Genomic DNA, 18,583 nt, shown 5'->3' on the forward strand with positions numbered 1-18,583 from the left:
TTGCCGTCTACATGACGTCACCCACAGTTAATATCAGCTCAAACAATAGAAGTCACGTGGTCATGCCAGACCGATTTATTCCGCATGGGCTGACATCATAGAATATGCCTGTCTTGCATGGCTAGGGCTGTCACGTTTACAAAATTTAGTAAACGTTTACACGATACCTATTAAACGAAACGGTCCCGTTTAACCGCTCTTCGTAGCGTGTCCAGTTTCAACTGGTTCTCCACTGTATGCAGTAACACAAGTGAAGGCGTCGCTTGGAAATGGAGACCAGTTATCGCTTATCACTTCGGCCAATTTCGGTAACCTTCGAGAGTATGTAAGGCTTTCTGCCAGCAAATAATTTGAAGATACTGAGAGAGGAAACCCGCTTTCGCCACTTTATGGGCTACCCTTTTCGATTAGCAGCAAGGGATATGCACCATCCCACAGACAGGATAGTACATAGAATGATACATGCCACGGTCTTTGTTACACCAACGGGAATCGATCCTAGATCGATCGCGCATCAGGCTTGCGCTGTACCACTGAGCTATGACCCGCTTCCGAGTTCCGATTATCTACAGGTGTCAAGGAGTTGTTTTATTCAATCCATTATTGTTAGAGAAATCAACGCATTGGACCCATTTTCCATAATTTATTGGAATTAGTATGAAGTAATGAACAGAATATAACGATTTTCAGCCATAATATCAAAATATGCATAACACAACAACAGAATTCTTCCATTATGCAATGTTCTCAATTTTTCAAATAAAAAAGTGTCAACTAAAATAATGTAACAGTGCAAGAGTAGGTTGCGAATCTGCGACGTTAATATTATATTTTTCCTTGCTAAGAACTAGTTTCAGCCATATTAAATATCAAAAGCACAAGTCAGCACAACATAAAATATTTTTTTCAATTTACCAGCCCAGCTCCAATCCAGTATTACTTTAGCTTCAGAAGGTTTCTATGAAAAAATAATGAAACAAGAAGCCGCAAATCTTGGACATTAATAGTTTCAGCAATATTAAATATCAAAAACTGTTTTCATTACACAATGTTTTCAACGCGAAACGTTTCAGTTAAGTCAATCAAACTGGGGTAGAGCAGGCCGAGTCTCGGCGACATCAACAGTTTCATTTGACTCTGGCTCCTGTTTCACAAGGGTGGTGGCGGCAGACTCTTTAACAGCTTTTTCTTGTTGGACATTTTTATCGCGGATTCTCTTATTCAGAAATATAAGCTTGTCGGCCGAATCTGAATCGAGAGAAGCACCCAGTTTTGTAACAGTTCCGCCTGCAACTGAGAAAACACGTTCTGAGGGGACGGACGTGGCGGGCACAGACAGAACACGTCTCGCAAGTACAGCTAGTGTTGGATACACCGTTTTATTTAGTCTCCACCAATCAAACGGATTCTTGTTTGTGCTGATTGGCTTCACGGTCATGTAAAGAGCCAACTCCTCACTACTTGACGTGGGAACAATGATCTCACACTCTTCTGTGTTAAAATAAGGCCCGAGCAGGAATGACACTTCATCTTGCGACATTTTAGCATGTTTCAAACAGGGCTCAATTCCATCAGCATCTGCAGAAACCGTAGGGAGGGGTTGTTTTGATAATCATTGGGAATTTGCAGTTCATTCACACCGGACAGAACATTAGCTTTCACAGTTTCTCTTTGCTCATCAGATAGAAATGGCAGATTTTTGTATCTTGGGTCAAGGAAAGTAGCAAGCATAGTAAGGCTGCTCAGTATCTTGTCGTCGTTGAGACTGTAACGTCTGTCAATGTCTGCGAGTAACTTTTCTTTGAAAGTCGCCACACTGACACAGTCAGTGTCTTTTACCAGAGGATGGTGGTTTTTCAAGCTATAGAGGATAGGATAGAGTCCATTAATGGTCGGATACTCTTCTGAGCACATGATCCGTGTGGCCATATAGAGTGGCTTCAGTACAGGTATCATCCCCTCTATGATGGTCCAGTGACTGTCGGTCAGATCGAGTATTCGGGCATCACCTGGACTTTTCATGTTGTGTACGACAGCATAGACAGATAGACGTTGTTCAAACATGTCAAATGTCGAGTTCCAACGCATTGGACAGTCTAATATCAGTGAATGTTCTGGTAAGTGCATTTATTTTTGGCGGACTTTCAATTCGTTGTTAGCGAAAACTGATCGGCGAAAGTATGATACAAGCTTTCTACCAGCGACGATGGTACCTGAAATTGATGGTATGTCATCGAATGCGCCTCTAATTGACAGCTGGAGGGTGTGTCCAAAACACCATATGTGCATAATTCCATCCATGTGCTCCACACATGCAACCATGTTAGACGCATTGTCAGAGACCAGAGCAGTTACTCCCTCTTTCTCAATACCAAACTCACTGATAACAGCTTTTAGATCTTGAGCTATGTTCATCCCTGTGTGTCGTTCTGTTGTTTGACGTGTTGCTAGTACGCAATTGTGAAAGTAAACTTCGTCATCAACAAAATGAGCAGTAACAGTGAGGTATCCCTCGACAGCACAGCTTGTCCAGTGGTCACACGTAAGTGCCACCCCAATCTGTTTGTTTAACAAGCGAACCAGTTCTTCTTTCATTTCATCATAACTGATAGATATATATTTAGCAATGGTGGTTTTTTCTGGAACTTTAAATGCTGGGTTTAACGTATTACAAAAGTTTTTGAAACCAACCCCTTCAACAATACTCATAGGGCGAAGGTCACGAGCGCACATACACGCCAATGCCCCAGTGCATCGTTGCCAGTGTTCTTTTGACATGCTGGTAGCATGTTGGCTGAACGCAGTTATTAGCTTTTGAGAATGGGAGTTGCCGTTCTTGTCATTATTGTCAATGTTAATTAGGGACTTATGCTTGAACTTTAAATGATTCGCCATAGTTCGCGTACTACCCCCTGAGTACGACATTGTCGCTGACACAGCAAACACTTAGCGCCTGTTTTACCCCCCTGTTCTACAACAGAAAAGAATTTCCATACCGGCGATCTTTTCTTGCCCTCCATTTTGAATAAGGTCTATGGGATAGTGGATGACGTCACGACTCACATTCATCGCTTACGTCATAATTCGTTTAAACGGATACCATTTTTGTAAACGTTTAGTTGGCCTACACAAAACGATGCCGTTTACACGTGTAGGGATGGGATGGGAGAAATGACGTCCCCTGACAATGTAAGTTTTAGGTTCATCGAGAAATTAACAAACTCCTGTTGCTACATCTGGACCAATGAGATCATGTTATGTGGTAATGAATGTAACGGAAATTTAATTGTTAACAATATAAAAGATACGGTAGCTGTGAATATAATCAAACAGATAGGAAAGGTCTTCATTCTTTACAGTTCCTATGATTGTTGCACCGTGTTTTCAAACTGTGCTAGTGCCAGCATTGTCACGGAGTAGGTATACGCATCAGAAGACCAGAAGGGGAAGAAACCCGAGCCAGTGTTGTAACCGTGGAATTTGGTCGGGGTTTTCACTCCAAAATGTGGCTGGTTGAACATGGCTTCATATTTAGCTTCTGGAATAACGCCCTCGACACCGAGCATGAACAGACCTTGAGGAAAGTGCACGTGATCGTGGATTACAGTGCCGTTCAAATACTGCAATCTGTTTATTGGATACCAAAATGGTAGAGTCTGAAAGAAAGATAAAGAAATTAAACAGGTGCATGTGGTGGTCGTGGGGGGGGGGGGGATGGCGCACTGTAGGGATTCACCTCACCTTGCTCTAGTAAATTTTCTTTTTTATAAAACAAATTTCCAGGGTAGCGTGATTTGACCCCCAGATAAACAGTAACAGTCAATACCCCTGTCCTTGCTAAAACATTTACGCACATACCTGAATAAATGTATATTATTTATTAGATCAAACCAATTCCTACGGCCAATGTTTTTTGTTTTTGTGTTTTTTATCTGTTGACTTTTGTGAAATGTGTGTATCTTTAGAATTTACACATACACACACAATATAAATAGTTATGATCCCCAGTAGGCTGACCATTTCAAGGTTGGGGAGCCTTGAACTAAATGTCCACTTACTATATACAGTGAAACTCCTCTAAACAGGACACCCTTGGAACCAAGTAAAATGTCCGCTTTTAAGAGGTATCCGGTATAGAGGTTCCCCTTTGTAAATATCTGTACAGAAAAATGTCCCGTTTTGAGGGGATTCTGGTTTACACGGGGTCCGGTTTTGAGTGGTTTCACTGTACACTTATTTGATGTTGCTGACAACTTCATCAATAAATGTTTATCTTTATGCAAATTTACAAAATACAGTTCATTTGGTTAGTCAGATCACCCTCAACTTCATTTTATTATTAAAATGATATTGGAAAGTGACTTTGCTTAAGTAAAAATATAAAATACATACATCAAAACCTTTACTGGAACCGGAAAAAAATGTGTTCCATGGTTTATAGTCGCCAGACAGAGTAAAAACAGTCAGCCATTTGGTCGCTTTTGATGCAGTTTCTATAACTTTTGATGGTGTTTCTGAAAAGAAAAAGATATATATACATATACTTTGTATTAAAATAGTTTAAAACCATAAGCTAATTTAATTCTTTTTTAACAAAACATCTTAAAGGACTTGATCAAATGTAAGACTGTAAATTAAGGGGTTATTGGGGTTTATACTTGGGGATGGTGCTGGATCTGAAGCTAAAGTAATACTGGATTGGAGTTGGGCTGGTAAATTGTGATGGGGCTATGGCTGTTGCTTGGAATTGGGCTGTCACTTTAGCTTGGGCTGTAACTTGGGCTTAGACTTGGGCCATCACTTGGGTTTGGGCTTAAACTTGGGCCGTCACTTGGGCTTGAGCTGTTCCTTGGACTTAAGACTTGAGCTGTCACTTGATTAGACTTGGACTTAGACTTGGGCTGTCACTTGGACGTGAACCTTCACTTGGGTTTGAGATTAAACTAGGGCCATCACTTGGCCTTAGTCTTGGGCTGTAGCTTGGGCTTAGACTTGGGCATAGGCTGTCACTTGGGCTTAGACATAAGCTATTGCTTTTGTTTTAGCTGTCCCTTGGCCTTAAGATGGGCTATTGCTTGAGTTTTGGCTGTTGCTTGGGTTTGGGCTTGGACATGGCTTGTGCTTGTGTTAGAGGTTGGTCCAAGACTGGATTTGAAAGTGGGGTTGAGGTTAGGATTACAGATGTGACTGACGTCGGGGCTGGAGGTGCAGCAGGGATTGATATCCTCATTTGCCCACCTTTCATCCACACAAGTTTTCTCGTCATGTCGTCAAACACGGTCCACGTTCGAATGAGACAGTTTACAGCCATAGCAGTCGTGAATATCCGGTCTTCTGCTCGTATCTGGGCAAAGAAAAGCGTTTATGAATCTTCTGTGACATAATAACACAAACAAAAACTGACCAAAATGTCTACTGGCCCTAAATTCATTTTGTTGAGTATAATAGCGAAAACAAATGCGTTATTTTATAGATGGGATCTCACGGTATCTTATATCCTAAGTTCAAGGGCCATAACTCTGTCAAGCATGGATAAATTCCATTTTGGCAGAGTTATGGGTCTTGAATAAACTATGGACGTCATATTTCATTTGGTCATAACTGTCAAAAAATGGGTAAATCCACATAAAAAACTAAAGTTTGTTTTGTTTAACGACACTACTAGAGCACATTTATATATTAATCATCGGCTATTGGATGTCAAAAATCCACAAGAAACTAAAACTTTATTTGTAACTTTACATGATAAAGCTATGCAAAACATTTCACTTCAATATCTTGAGGTTTGGCAAACAACAAAATAAGGTCTAAAAAACTACATATGGGACAGATGGACAAACAAACTGACTGACATAGAGACATAATGACTGAGACAAAACCTAGAAAACATAAATATAAAATACAAGTTCAATGTATAATTATTACATTTCCAAACAATAATTAATAATTAATAAAAAAATGTATATTGGATAACACATTCAGTGAATAACAAATTAAATTTCAGTTAAAAAAATGAGGACATTTGATACAAACAAGTGTTTTGTTGTCTCGAGTGCAGTCTCCGTCCCCCAGAAAGTCATCAAAGAAAACCATATCGTCTCCTAATGGCTTGGCCTGGTCCAAGATCACGTGTGTGGCTTTACCCTTCAAGACTGGAGCCAGAATCGACATAACTTCTACAAGTGCCTGAAAACAATATATGAAATATATTATTATATTAGTGCCTCTATAATGCATTTATTTGAGAAACCAATCACACAAACTGTAAAAAGCAGCCAAATCACATTCCCATGTAACATGTAAGGTAATGAACTCGGGGGCCCAATCCCTGACATTACTATAAGACGTTTCTGGGAAACTAACCTATTTTAAAAAACCAAAAACTCCAAAACCCCAAACAAACAAGCAGCCAAATCACATTCCCAAGGCTGAAAAGAAAAACATAGCCCAATGTGCGGTCGGTCTAGGATCAATCCCTGACAGTGGGCCCATTGCACTATTTTTCATTCCAGCCAGTACACTACGACTGGTATACAAAAGACTGTGGTTTGTGCTATTCTGTCTGTGGGATGGTACAAATAAAAAATTCCTCGCTGCCAATGGAAAAATGTAGCAGGTTTCCTCTAAGACTATAAGTCAAAATTGCCAAATGTTTGACATCCAATAGCAGATGATTAATAAATCAACGTGCTGTAATTGTGTCATTAAACAAACCAAATTTTAACTTTATTTAAAGTTAGGAACACTCAACTTTGACCCAGCAAGCTGTTATTTGGTATAATTCTACCTAGACAATACCAGCACACCATGACTGGTACATCCAAGGCCATGGTATGTGCTATCCTGTCTGAGGGATGGTGCATATAAAAGATCCCTTGCTACTAATGGGAAAATGTAGTGGGTTTCCTGTCTAAGACTATATGTCAAATTACCAAAGTTTGACATCCAATAGTCGATGATTACCGTAATAAATCAATGTGCTGTAGTGGTGTCGTTAAACAAACTAAATTTTAACTTTATTTAAAGTTAGGAACACTTTGAACTTTATCCCAGTGAGCTGCTATTTGGTATAATTCCACCTAGATAATAAAACATTATATAATGTCCTACACTACAATTGTGAAACAAGTTTTCTTCTCTCGAATTATTCCTAAAACAATGGCTCAAGAAGTTGTTCTTACTGGGTGTGGTAACTTGCTGTACTTTGCGGTCCTTTCAAGAAGAGCATACGTCCTTGCCACAAAGAAGTAGAATTCTAACACTGATGGATAGTAGGTCAGAGCAAGGTCGCGTCGACCGATGAAATCTGCTTTGATCTCGTATGCAATCAGTGAAGTCGTGTTCAGAAAGATTTGCTGAAATATACAATGTAATAACAGTTAATAGTGGGATGTGATTGTGATCATTTCTGGGAACATGTACATGAAGTAACTGAAGAATGAATGAATGAATGAATGAATGAATGAATGAATGAATGATTAATGACACCCCAGCACACAAATACACATCGGCTATTGGGTGTTATGTATCTGAAGATAGAAGCACAGGAAATTGTATAACGGCGGAGGGTGTACTATCAAAGATATATAAAACAAAAGAAGTATCTATCTAAGGATGGGCTCTAGACTGTGGCGAGTGAAGCTTTTAGGGAGGTCCTGTTCCCCTGAAAAATACATTAAAAAAACTAAAAATTTGTCTTCGAGCAGAGGGAGTTTCAATCCCCCTCAAAATTCACTACACATGTATGAACTTCACCAGTCAAAGTATCATTATAATATAAAGGAAGGAAGGAAATGTTTTATTTAACAACACATTATATTTACGGATATATGGCGTCGGACATGGTTAAGTACCACACAGATATTGAAGAAGAAAACCTGCTGTCACCACTTCATGGACAACTCTTTTTGATTAACAAAAAGAGATCTTTTATATGCACCATCCCACAGACAGGATAGCACATACCATGGCCTTTGATATACCAGTCATGGCGCACTGGCTGGAACGAGAAATAGCCCAATGGGCTCACTGACAGAAATCGATCCCCCAATGACCGCACATCAAGCATTTAGGACTGGGCTACGTCCCGCCCCACACTACAATATGACTGCATACATCTATCATTATTACGATAGTGTAGTAGTGTTGGTATAAAGTGCTGCTATTGACATAGCCACTGAAATTTCTCTATTAGCTCAGTTCAGTTGTTAGAGAACTGGAATCTCACATCAAGGGTCTCTGGTTCGAATCCCTTCTGTGGAGGACAATTTATCTGATACAACTGGAGCCGACATAGGGACTGGGCATGTTCTAAGCATAAGAATACAATTATAACCCAGTCAGGACCCGTAACAGTTCAACTGCCCATAACCCATAGATTTGGGTGGTAGCTTCACTTGAGGGTGCAGGGTGTAGGGGGGTAGGGTGGGCTGTTACATTTGGAGCTGACATAGGGACTGGACGTGTTCTAAGCAACATAATACAATTATAACCCAGTCAGGACCCGTAACAGTTCAACAGCCCGTGGTCCATAGCTCTGGGAGGTAGCCTCACATGAGGGTGGGGGATGGGGAGGGGGTAGTATGTAGTAGTGTTAAAAACATTTCCCTATTGTAGCTCAGTTGATAGACCAACGAACTCTCATACCGAGGATCCGTGGTTCAAATCCCCTCAGTGAATGTTGATTTATTTAGTTACACAGCAATATAAGAACTTTTATAATAAAAATTTGCTTTACAAACCTGAATTTGTTTGTCGTCGAGAATACTGAGTGACTGAAGTCCTGACAGCACTGATGACGTCACGCCATACATGAAGTTGGCTGCCACCGTCACATCGACATTGTTTATACCAAACGGCATGGCAACCCCTTTCTTGTATATTTTCATCTCCTCTTCGATATCCTGAATCTAAATAAAGGAATTATTATGTGTTCAGTGGTTAAGTGTGGCATTGTCAAGTGGCACTTGTAACCACCTACTATACTCCCTTACCACTGGTGGTCATTAGTTAGTGCCATGAGGATGCCAGGTGGGTGTAGGATAATACACAGAGACTGCACCCATGGAGGAAGTTGAGACAGGTAGGTGATGGTGTAGACATCTCAGAAGACAGAATCGGAGGATTTAAACTGACAGACAGGGTCAAAACAAATTGAATTTGTGGGAGAAATTGAAAAGTTTTTTTAATATTAAGATAATGTTTGGGGTTTTTTTAACGACACCTCTGGAGCACATTGATTAATTAATCATCGGCTATTGGATGTCAATCATTTGGTAATTCTGACTCGCAGTCATCAGAGGAAACCCGCTACATATGATAGACAAAAAGTGATAGAGGAGAAAGATGAATGAATGTGTGAGCCAGCTTTAATGGGATTTGAACCACTGTTGTTAGCTTGAATTAAGAAGGTTAATACGCTGGCCCAACAGTGTCCACCTACCAATACATATTAACATTTTTTGCAACAAAATCTTGTGACACCATAAAAGTAAGACTAGTATCTAATAAGTGAGTCATATTTTAATTTCAGTTTTTATTTTTAAAAAAATTCATTACCCATGTGCTAACAAGTGCGACATCTTGCGACTTTTCTTTAGCATTAACAAGAAAGTGTCGGATGTAGAAGTAGGTTCTTGGGTCGATGGTGTTGATGTTTTTATTGGTTGAGAATGGTCGGTAGGCGTACTTTTTCAGCGCGTCAAACACTGATGTCACATTCGTGTTGCTTTCTTTCCACAGAGACAGTTCAGAGGGGAAATAGGCTTTCATCTCCAACAGCAAGCTTCCGAGGCCTAGGTTCAAGAAACTGTCGTCAAAGTCCGGCGGTATTCGGAAGGCTTTGCTGGCCGAGTCTCTATATCAAGATAGAAACAGCTCAATGTACTTTAGTGAAATATCAGATATTATAATATAACATTTAGTTAAATATCTTAAAATATCAGTGAAATAAAAGTATTATCAGTCATTCAGTGATGATAATACATTTTAGAGTGAAAATTTCACTATTTCTCTCTAAAATGTGTTATCGTCACTGTAGAAAGTGTTATCTGCACTGTAAGAAAGGCAGAACTATTTTGCTGCTGGCATTTTAAAAATAAAGGTAAATTGCCAAAAGTTATATAATAAATAGAAAATTTCATTTTTTTTGTAAAATATGATTTATATCTCATCTCGTGAAGTTTGCTTGCGCGACTCGTGAGATATGATTGCAAACTTCACGAGATGAGATATAAATAATATTTGACAAAAAAACATGAACTATCCTCTATTTATCATTGACATAATACAAACATTAGGATATCATTGACATAATACAAACATTAGGATATCATTGACATAATACAAACATTAGGATGATCAAAAACATACTGATCAACTATAAACAGAGACAGGTATTCTAAACATGAAAATATATACTAACAACAAAAGAAGCAAAAATATTTTAAAACTGACTCAGTAAATACATTGTCAAAACGGGCCTAAAATATTTACAAGTTTAGGAAATTTGTACAGACACAAAATCTATTGGGATTCAAAATCTGATGCCAGATGTAACCGGGGTCAAAATGCGTTGAGTGTCCTTAAGTAAAACACATTTCTTTCTTTTGTTGTTAATTCAGTACACTTTAAAGGCATATTGTCACAGACCACTGACCTATTAAATGGCCTAACAAAGTATTACCTAAACAAATATAAAATTGATTTGTCCCTAAATGTACTTTATTCAACCATCTACTTAACCACCATACATGTACTTCACTTATTAATGATATTCCATAAAAATGGTCCATAATTCAAAAACTAACATTGCCGAGAGGGTCGACATGAATTTCACTCCATCATGGGTCAATTACGGTGATGTGATATAGCTAAATTTGGTTTTCAACAATTAATGTAATTATTATTTATTATCCATTTTTACAGAAATAAGGTCCTTAAATCTGTGACAGTATGCCTTTAATCGTTCAAAAGGCTTTGTTAGTCAGAAACCCTTGTTTCTGCCAGCTGAGTGTATAGAGGGTAAAATTATGTACCTTAACATTTTGGAAATTAATTATAAGTTGTAGATCTATGTTTTTGTCATTGTTTTGTTTGACGATAGTACAAGAACTGCTGTATAAAATTTGTCAAAGGGCATAAAATAGTAGGGGCACTTTTATCTTTAAAGGCATATTGTCACAGACTACTGACCTATTACATGGCCTAACAAAGTATTACTTAAGAATATATATATTTGATTTGTCCCTAAATGTACTTTATTCAACCATCTATGTAACCACCGTACTCCACTTATTAACGATATTTTGTAAAAATAATTGAATTATGGCATTGAATTCAAAAACTAACATTGCTGAGAGGGTTGACATGGATTTCACTCCATCATGATGTACATGTAGTTAAAGTGATGCAATAGCTAAGTTTGGTCTGTAAACATTAATGCAATTTTGATTTATTATTCATTTTTAGAGAAATACAGTCCTTAAATCTGTGACAGTATGCCTTTAATATGTACCCTCAAATAATTTTTTCGCAAAAACCCTGGAAACATCTTAATAATGGCAAAAAAATCAGACCAGTCTCTTTACGTCTGGTAGATGGTGGACTCCTATCCCAATTCATTTGTTTTCCAATCCCACACACCATGCCTGAAAGCCTAGTGGTATAGGGGCATGTAAGAAAAGTCTAAGTCCAATCCCACAATGAAAGAAAGAAAGAAATGTTTTATTTAACGACGCACTCAACACATTTTATTTACGGTTATATGGCATCAGACACATGGTTAAGGACCACACAAATACTGAGAGAGGAAACCCACTGTCGCTACTTCATGGGCTACTCTTTTCGATTAGCAGCAAGGGATCTTTTATATGCACCATCCCACAGACAGGGTAGTACATACCACGGCCTTTGATATACCAGTCGTGGTGCACTGGGTGGAACGAGAAATAGCCCAATGGGCCCACCAACAGGGATTGATCACAGACCGACCGCGCATCGAGTGAGCGCTGTACCACTGGTCTACGTCCTGCTCTCTATCCCACAATAAATGCAATGGTAGGCTTATGTTAAGTAATTTATAAGTTACACTACTTACATCATTTGAATGAGATCTTTTAATAACTTTTCCACATCCTTAAGGCCCAACCAGTCGAGCAGTTTCTCAAGATCCTTTATTGGCAGACTGCGAATAATATCCAGTACATGGTAGAGATTCTCGGGAGAGCTCTGCCAGAAGTCCACCGACTCGTTGTACCTCTGCGGCCAGAAATTCATGATGGACGAATTGTAGTGACGGTTCTTGTCATGGTAACTGCTGATGGAATCCAGTGCTAGAACAATCTGCTCTGATGACGGCTTCGGAGCCATACCGTATAGATGAGCTTCCATCAGAGCTATTGTGATCCATGACGTCACGAACATATTATTGTCAAAAACAGCTATGGCATGGCGGATAAAAGCCAGTTCTGGTGGTCCATGGGTATTGACCTTGACCTCGCTGCCATACACGCCTTTGTCCTTCTTCCAGTGCTCTGGAGGGATATATTTGCTATCTTTCTTCTCTTGCAATTCTGCCGTCTTCTTATACAGTTCCTTAATTACCGAGTCAATGTTGGACAGGATAACAGTGTCTACGTTAGGTAGACAGACGGTCAAAACAACACCAAAGACACATACCAGTTTTGTCTGAAAAATCATTTTGGTTTACAGTCTTATAATGTCAAGAGTTATTAAGATCCTGTGTTCAAATGGAAAGAATGAAAAAAGAGACAGTAGTTAGTATACACCCACTACTTGTGGCATCTCGGCCTTATCAGGAAAACTGGGATCATTGAACGAGTTACATCTATGACTTGTTAACCAACCACATGTCTATTCACATAAGAACAAAAATATGTATTTGGTATCTGTTTTCTCTTTCATTTCTGACACAGTCTTTGTATGTAGTTCCTTAATTACCAAGTACGTTTTGAACAGGACAGCATCTACATCTGATAGATTAGTTGTCATAGCAAATTATCAAAAACACATACCAGTATAGACTTTGTCAGGGAACAAGGAAGCCATTTTAATGCCTGGGAGTTACCCAAATGGAAAGAGAGAAACGCACTAACACTGCTCTCATGTCACTCCAGTGATATCAGACACGTAGAGGTCATTGAAAGGGTTCTTTGGTACAGAATAACAGCAGCACATGTTGATTCACAATCTGAAAACAGAACTCTATTTTAATATCCATGATGACTTGGCAAGTTTGGTTTATGATGGACTTGTATTGCTGGCACAATCTGAAAAAGACAAAGTTTGTTTTGTTTAATAACACCACTATAGCATATTGATTTATTAATCATTGGCTATTGGATGTCAAACATTTGGTAATTCTGACATACATGTAGTCATGGAGAGGAAACCCGTTAAATTTTTCCTTTAATAGCAAGGGATCTTTTATATGCACTACTGGCCTTGGTGGCGTTGTGGTTAGGCCATCGGTCTACAGGCTGGTAGGTACTGGGTTCGGATCCCAGTCAAGACATGGGATTTTTAATCCACATACCGACTCCAAACCCTGAGTGAGTGCTCCGCAAGGCTCAATGGGTAGGTGTAAACCATTTGCACTGACCAATGATCCATAATTGGTTAAACAAAGGCCATGGTTTGTGTTATGCTGCCTGTGGGAAGCGCAAATAAAAGATCCTTTGCTGCTAATTGGAAAGAGTAGCCTATGTAGTGGCGACAGCGGGTTTCCTCTCCAAATCTGTGGTCCTTAACCATATGTCTGATGCCATATAACTGTAAATAAAATGTGTTGAGTGCATCATTAAATAAAACATTTCTTTCTTTCATCAATGGGTGTGTAAGAAACACTGACAGGACAGCACATACCATGGCCTTTGATATACCAGTCTTGCTGGAAAGAGGAATAACCAAAATAACCGAATGGTTCCACCAACAGGGATCGATCATTCACCGACCGAGCATCAGGCGAGTGTTCTACCAATACGGCCACGCTCCACACAATGTGAATGATAAGAGACTTTGTGTTAGTGTATTAACAAATACAATGTACATGTATGTGATTCCATACCTTTTACCAGTAAAAACATTTAAGTGTTTTTGACAGTAATTACAGTCTGGCTTGAGGTAAAAACAAAAGGAAAACTATTCTAAAGATATATATACATATAGTCACGAGTATTTTTTAATATGGAAAATATCAACTGAGTCTATGTTAATCGGTACCGATACCGATTAACTAGATGAGGTTGATATTTTACATATTAAAAAACACGAGTAGCAAATTCTATTTATCCTATAACACTTCTAAAATAACATTTTAATTTTTTTTTTTTAGTAAATCACAGTACTAAAGTCGCCGCCATCGATAATATGACGTCATCACGATTAACACAGATTAGTTTGACATCTCACATTTTAAACAAATCTTTGAAAACGTTACGCTCAGGTACACGGGTCTTGTTGGCTTGTAAGCAAATGACCCATCACCAGCAACACATTACCTAGAGACCTTGCAAATTTGCATACCATTATTAACTGGGTTAATAAAGTAACTTATTACATGGGTTTATGACATATCATGGGTAAGTTATAGGATAAATATATATATATATATATTTCTATTAATATACACGTAAAATTTATAAATACATTGGTCAAAATTCAGATCCTGTATATGAACTGTATATAAATTTGTTTTGAGTGCATCAAATAAAACTTTTTTTTTTCTTCTTGGTCAGAATATAAATAAAACAGCAATACTTGCCCATAGTAAGAATTTGTCTTCCATGGAGTTTGAAATAATATTTTCTCAATTTGTAATCATTATATTGTATGTACATGTATATACATACAAAATGGATATCTATTAGAAACGAGATTAACAAAAGAATATTTAAATATAGAATTTATAAGGATAAATTAATCAAGAAAATATAGTTAACAAAATATAAGTAAGCATATACAGGAACAGAGGGGGACTGTGCCTACCCTTTACTCCAGAACGAAAAAGTATGTTTTTCCTTCCACTCTGTATAAAAAATTTGACTCGTCAGATATCATTCCTGTCATATAGTGTGTCTATTTTTTTTCTTATTCTGTATGTCATGCAATTGGATTGATCAGTAAAGCTAATATCATCAAGATCAAAAGACATAAACACCATTTAAAGGTTAAAACAGTGTTATATCAGGAGTAGGGTTACTGAATTGCACTGTGGACAAAAATAGAATGGTGGTTGCATCAGAAAATGTACTCATATTGGGACTGCAGTGCTCTTTGAGAATTATGTTAGTATTAGAAAAAATCAAAACAGACTGAGTATACAGGGATTGAGATGGCAAATTTGATAAATTGTTAGTATCAAAAAAAGTCAAAACAGACTGAGTCCACAGGGTTCTCTGCCTCATTGATTTGAGGTGCATGGGATGTGGTAACGTCTTAAAGGAGTAGACAAAACTGCAAACAAGGATTAAAAATGTTTAGTTTATCATTAATTTGAGTTATAAATCTTAAAACATGACACTAAATATTGTTTAAAAATGTTTCTTCTACAAGCCCAGTGGTAAAGCATTTGCTTGATGCACGGTCGGTCTGGGATCGATCCCCATCAGTGGGCCCATTGGGCTATTTCTCGCTCCAGCCAGTGCACCACGACTGGTATATCAAAGGCTGTGGTATGTCTTATCCTGTCTGTGGGATGGTGCATATAAAAGATCCCTTGCTGCTAATCGAAAAGAGTAGCCCACAGCGGGTTTCCTCTCTCATTATCTGTGTAGTCCTTAACCATATGTCCGACGCCATATAACCGTAAATAAAATTACTCGAGTGCGTCGTTAAATAAAACATTTCCTTCCTGCCTTCTACAAGTACAACAAAGCTAAAGTCCATCACCACTTAAAAGTCGCAGACCCGAGCAACAAGAGTCGGTGACAATGAAATGGTGAAATACCCTTTAAAAATAGACTAGACTTCGTCTTCATAACCGTTTCATAAGGGATGTAACTCTTTAAACACTCCAAAATAAAAGTAATTATGGAGTTATTTTACTTTAAACATCTTCTTTTCTTTTTTTTAATTACACTGTTTACATTATTATTTTGTCAGATAAAAAAAGAAGTTAATACTACATGTATTAAAATGCTGCAATCTCAAAAACACTTTTATTATTTAATCATTTAGAGCAGATCACCTACTGCTCTTACAGACATAAATTATTTCTCCATTTTAACACTAATAACAATCAGAAATGTCGTGCTATATCTGTCTGCTAAATATTACTAATTTTTTATATACTAGTATATATATATATATATATACTCTTCAAAAAAAGTAGGGGAACTCTAATAAGAATTCACAATTGTCAAAATTACAAAGTATATTAGCTGTGGGGAATGGTTATATAATAATAGTGAATTAATTGGACAAACATTACAACCGGTAGTTCAGTATTACAGTAGGTTTTGTGACCACCAAAGATCTTGAAGGACGATTGGGGTCAGAAAATTCTAATGAAATTTGAAAGTTGACAGTTTTCTATCAGTAAATCGCAAATTCAAACAATAAAAATGACTAAAACCAAAATAATAACACTGTATGATCAACAGAATGAAAAAGATTGATTGAAATAATGTTCCACAGTGATTAATCGACCTTCCCGGAAATTGTCAAAATCGAGAATGACACCCCACGCACATGTATGGGGCAATTGCATGATGCACGTGCAAACTATGGAATGTATTTTGGTGTGTTGATAAACAGACCTGAACATTCTTTAATAGGATGTCTGTGGTCAAAACGTATGTTCGGTCTAATAGTTGATATTAACATTAATATTTCAGGTTTCCCTACTTTTTTTAAAGAGTATATATACCCTCCCATGTGGACAGACTGTACCCTCTGATAATATATTTTAGAACCAGGGTTTGCAGTCGGTCTGGGGTCGATCCCCATAGGTGGGTGCATTGGGCTATTTGTCGCTCCAGCCAGTGCACCACGACTGGTATATCAAAAGCTGTGGTATGTGTTATCCTGTCTGTGGGATGGTGCATATAAAAAAAATCCCTTGCTGCTAATCGAAAAGAGTAGCCTATGAAGTAGCGACAGCGGGTCTCCTCTCTTCATATTTCATGAATGTGGACACCCGAAGAGAATGTGTCAAACATTTACACTGTCGGGGGAATGGTTTAATTTTCGTCAACAGCTGTAGAACAATGCTTAGAAGCAAATTTCAGAGGTGAGCTTTCCTAAATTTCTTTAGCAACCGAGACTGCTTTCATCAGTTGAATATGTCTGCTCTGTTATATAGCATTTTCCATTAATTTATCATGTAAATAAGTGTTCTATTTCGTGGTTACTGCTTTTTTCACTCATGTTCTGGTTAAATATTTATTTCCTGACAAGTTTCTACCTGTATTGCAGGGCTCGAAATTAAGAATTTGTCTCCCACAGCAATTTTTTAAAATAATTGCAAAGGGTGAAATAGTCCACCGACGGCAATTTTGAGCCTGCCTATGGCAATTTTTTTTTAAAAGTGACATTTGCAGCAAATAAACCTGACTGAAAGGCTATCTTGTTATATGTAGACATCTTTTAAATGTTCAAATGTTAAATATTGGCAGATAATGTACACCAGGTGTATACATTTTGCCATTGTTGAGAAGCTTTACCGACGGCATAAACGTGCCATCGGTAATGCTCTCTACCTACGGCAATTTATATCTTAATGACGGCCAATTACCAAATTTTACAAACTATATTTTGGCTGGATTTTGTACAATTTGTTGCTGTCAAACTGCGACGTTTGTTATGTCATTTCTTCACTATACACCATAAAATAAATCTATTCGAAAATATATGACGTTCCAGGACGTATGCCACTACGGTATGTTATATCATGAAATTAGTTGACAATAATCGTTGATTACTTGTCGTATTTTCGCAAACAAGTAAAACGTGATTTAGGCCTACAAAGGTGGCGGTACTATTAGTCAAACATACTTATATGAGTTGTGAACTAATGGAACATCTACCTTTAACGATTCTCAAACCTGGGTTTTCCTGTTTAAAATAGAGTTATGCCCCCTAATCTCTCCTGATTTTCATTCATGCGTCATATCTCGATCGATGAAAAAGGTTTAACGAAGGTGAAATTTTCCACAAAATGGAATTCAGTCTGACGAGTTGATACTTCTTTGTCGACAGGTAAGTGTCTGTTGTTCTGTGCATCTGTTCTGTCTGTTAGTAAACAAGTATTCATGTTTTCGGAGTGCAGGCGTACCATACTTCCTTGTATTTCTTTGTTGATTTGATGATCAACTCAGCTGTGTATGGAAATGGAGGCCCTATTTGGTTATATTACAACGCTGTGTCCCAGTGAGGGCCCCGTTTATATTTCCTACTTGGACAGCTGTGTCCAAGATGAACAGAGGGTTAGGGTTAGATTAGGACTAGGGTGAGGTTAAATTATTATTATTATTATATTAATTTTTCCAGTGATCATTAACAGTGTTCGAAATAAGCACTTGTCCGTTTGTCCCACAAGTGAAAATCTATTGGACAAGCAAAA

General features: G+C 37.9%; 3 protein-coding genes across 3 annotated transcripts in view; 1 reads left to right on the plus strand and 2 right to left on the minus strand.

Moving 5' to 3' along the window:
* Positions 1-628: 628 nt before the first annotated feature.
* LOC121390025 lies at positions 629-18,161 on the minus strand. Its single transcript, XM_041521725.1, has 9 exons — positions 18,048-18,161; positions 12,098-13,289; positions 9,559-9,856; positions 8,742-8,909; positions 7,182-7,355; positions 6,034-6,186; positions 5,239-5,344; positions 4,393-4,514; positions 629-3,656 (listed from the first exon to the last, which is right to left on the minus strand). The coding sequence occupies exons 2-9, from the start codon at positions 12,697-12,699 to the stop codon at positions 3,363-3,365; spliced, it is 1,917 nt and encodes a 638-aa protein (XP_041377659.1). The 5' UTR covers positions 12,700-13,289; positions 18,048-18,161; the 3' UTR covers positions 629-3,362.
* On the minus strand, positions 1,552-2,022 carry LOC121390280 (E3 SUMO-protein ligase ZBED1-like). Its single transcript, XM_041522066.1, has one exon. It carries the CDS (start codon positions 2,020-2,022, stop codon positions 1,552-1,554), a length of 471 nt encoding a protein of 156 aa, XP_041378000.1.
* The window catches only part of LOC121390024 (tripartite motif-containing protein 2-like), an 87,387-nt gene continuing 86,913 nt past the window's right edge, over positions 18,110-18,583 (plus strand). The window contains exon 1 of the mRNA XM_041521723.1: positions 18,110-18,219. The gene's annotated coding sequence lies outside the window, so the exon portion shown is untranslated. The remainder of the gene's footprint in view (positions 18,220-18,583) is intronic.

The sequence above is a fragment of the Gigantopelta aegis genome, chromosome 15 (assembly GCF_016097555.1).
Source record: "Gigantopelta aegis isolate Gae_Host chromosome 15, Gae_host_genome, whole genome shotgun sequence".
In the NCBI taxonomy this organism is placed as follows: Eukaryota; Metazoa; Mollusca; class Gastropoda; order Neomphalida; family Peltospiridae; genus Gigantopelta; species Gigantopelta aegis.

What these genes read in the sequence shown, in the direction of transcription:
- LOC121390280 (XM_041522066.1), bottom strand. Translation starts at nt 2,022, where the DNA reads ATGAAAAGTCCAGGTGATGCCCGAATACTCGATCTGACCGACAGTCAC.
- LOC121390025 (XM_041521725.1), bottom strand. Translation starts at nt 12,699, where the DNA reads ATGATTTTTCAGACAAAACTGGTATGTGTCTTTGGTGTTGTTTTGACC. An exon ending in ACAGCAAGTTACCACACCCA is followed by an intron (nt 6,187 to 7,181) that starts GTAAGAACAACT and finishes TATTGTTTTCAG; the next exon opens with GCACTTGTAGAAGTTATGTC. An exon ending in GTTCCAGTAAAGGTTTTGAT is followed by an intron (nt 3,657 to 4,392) that starts GTATGTATTTTA and finishes TCTTTCTTTCAG; the next exon opens with ACTCTACCATTTTGGTATCC.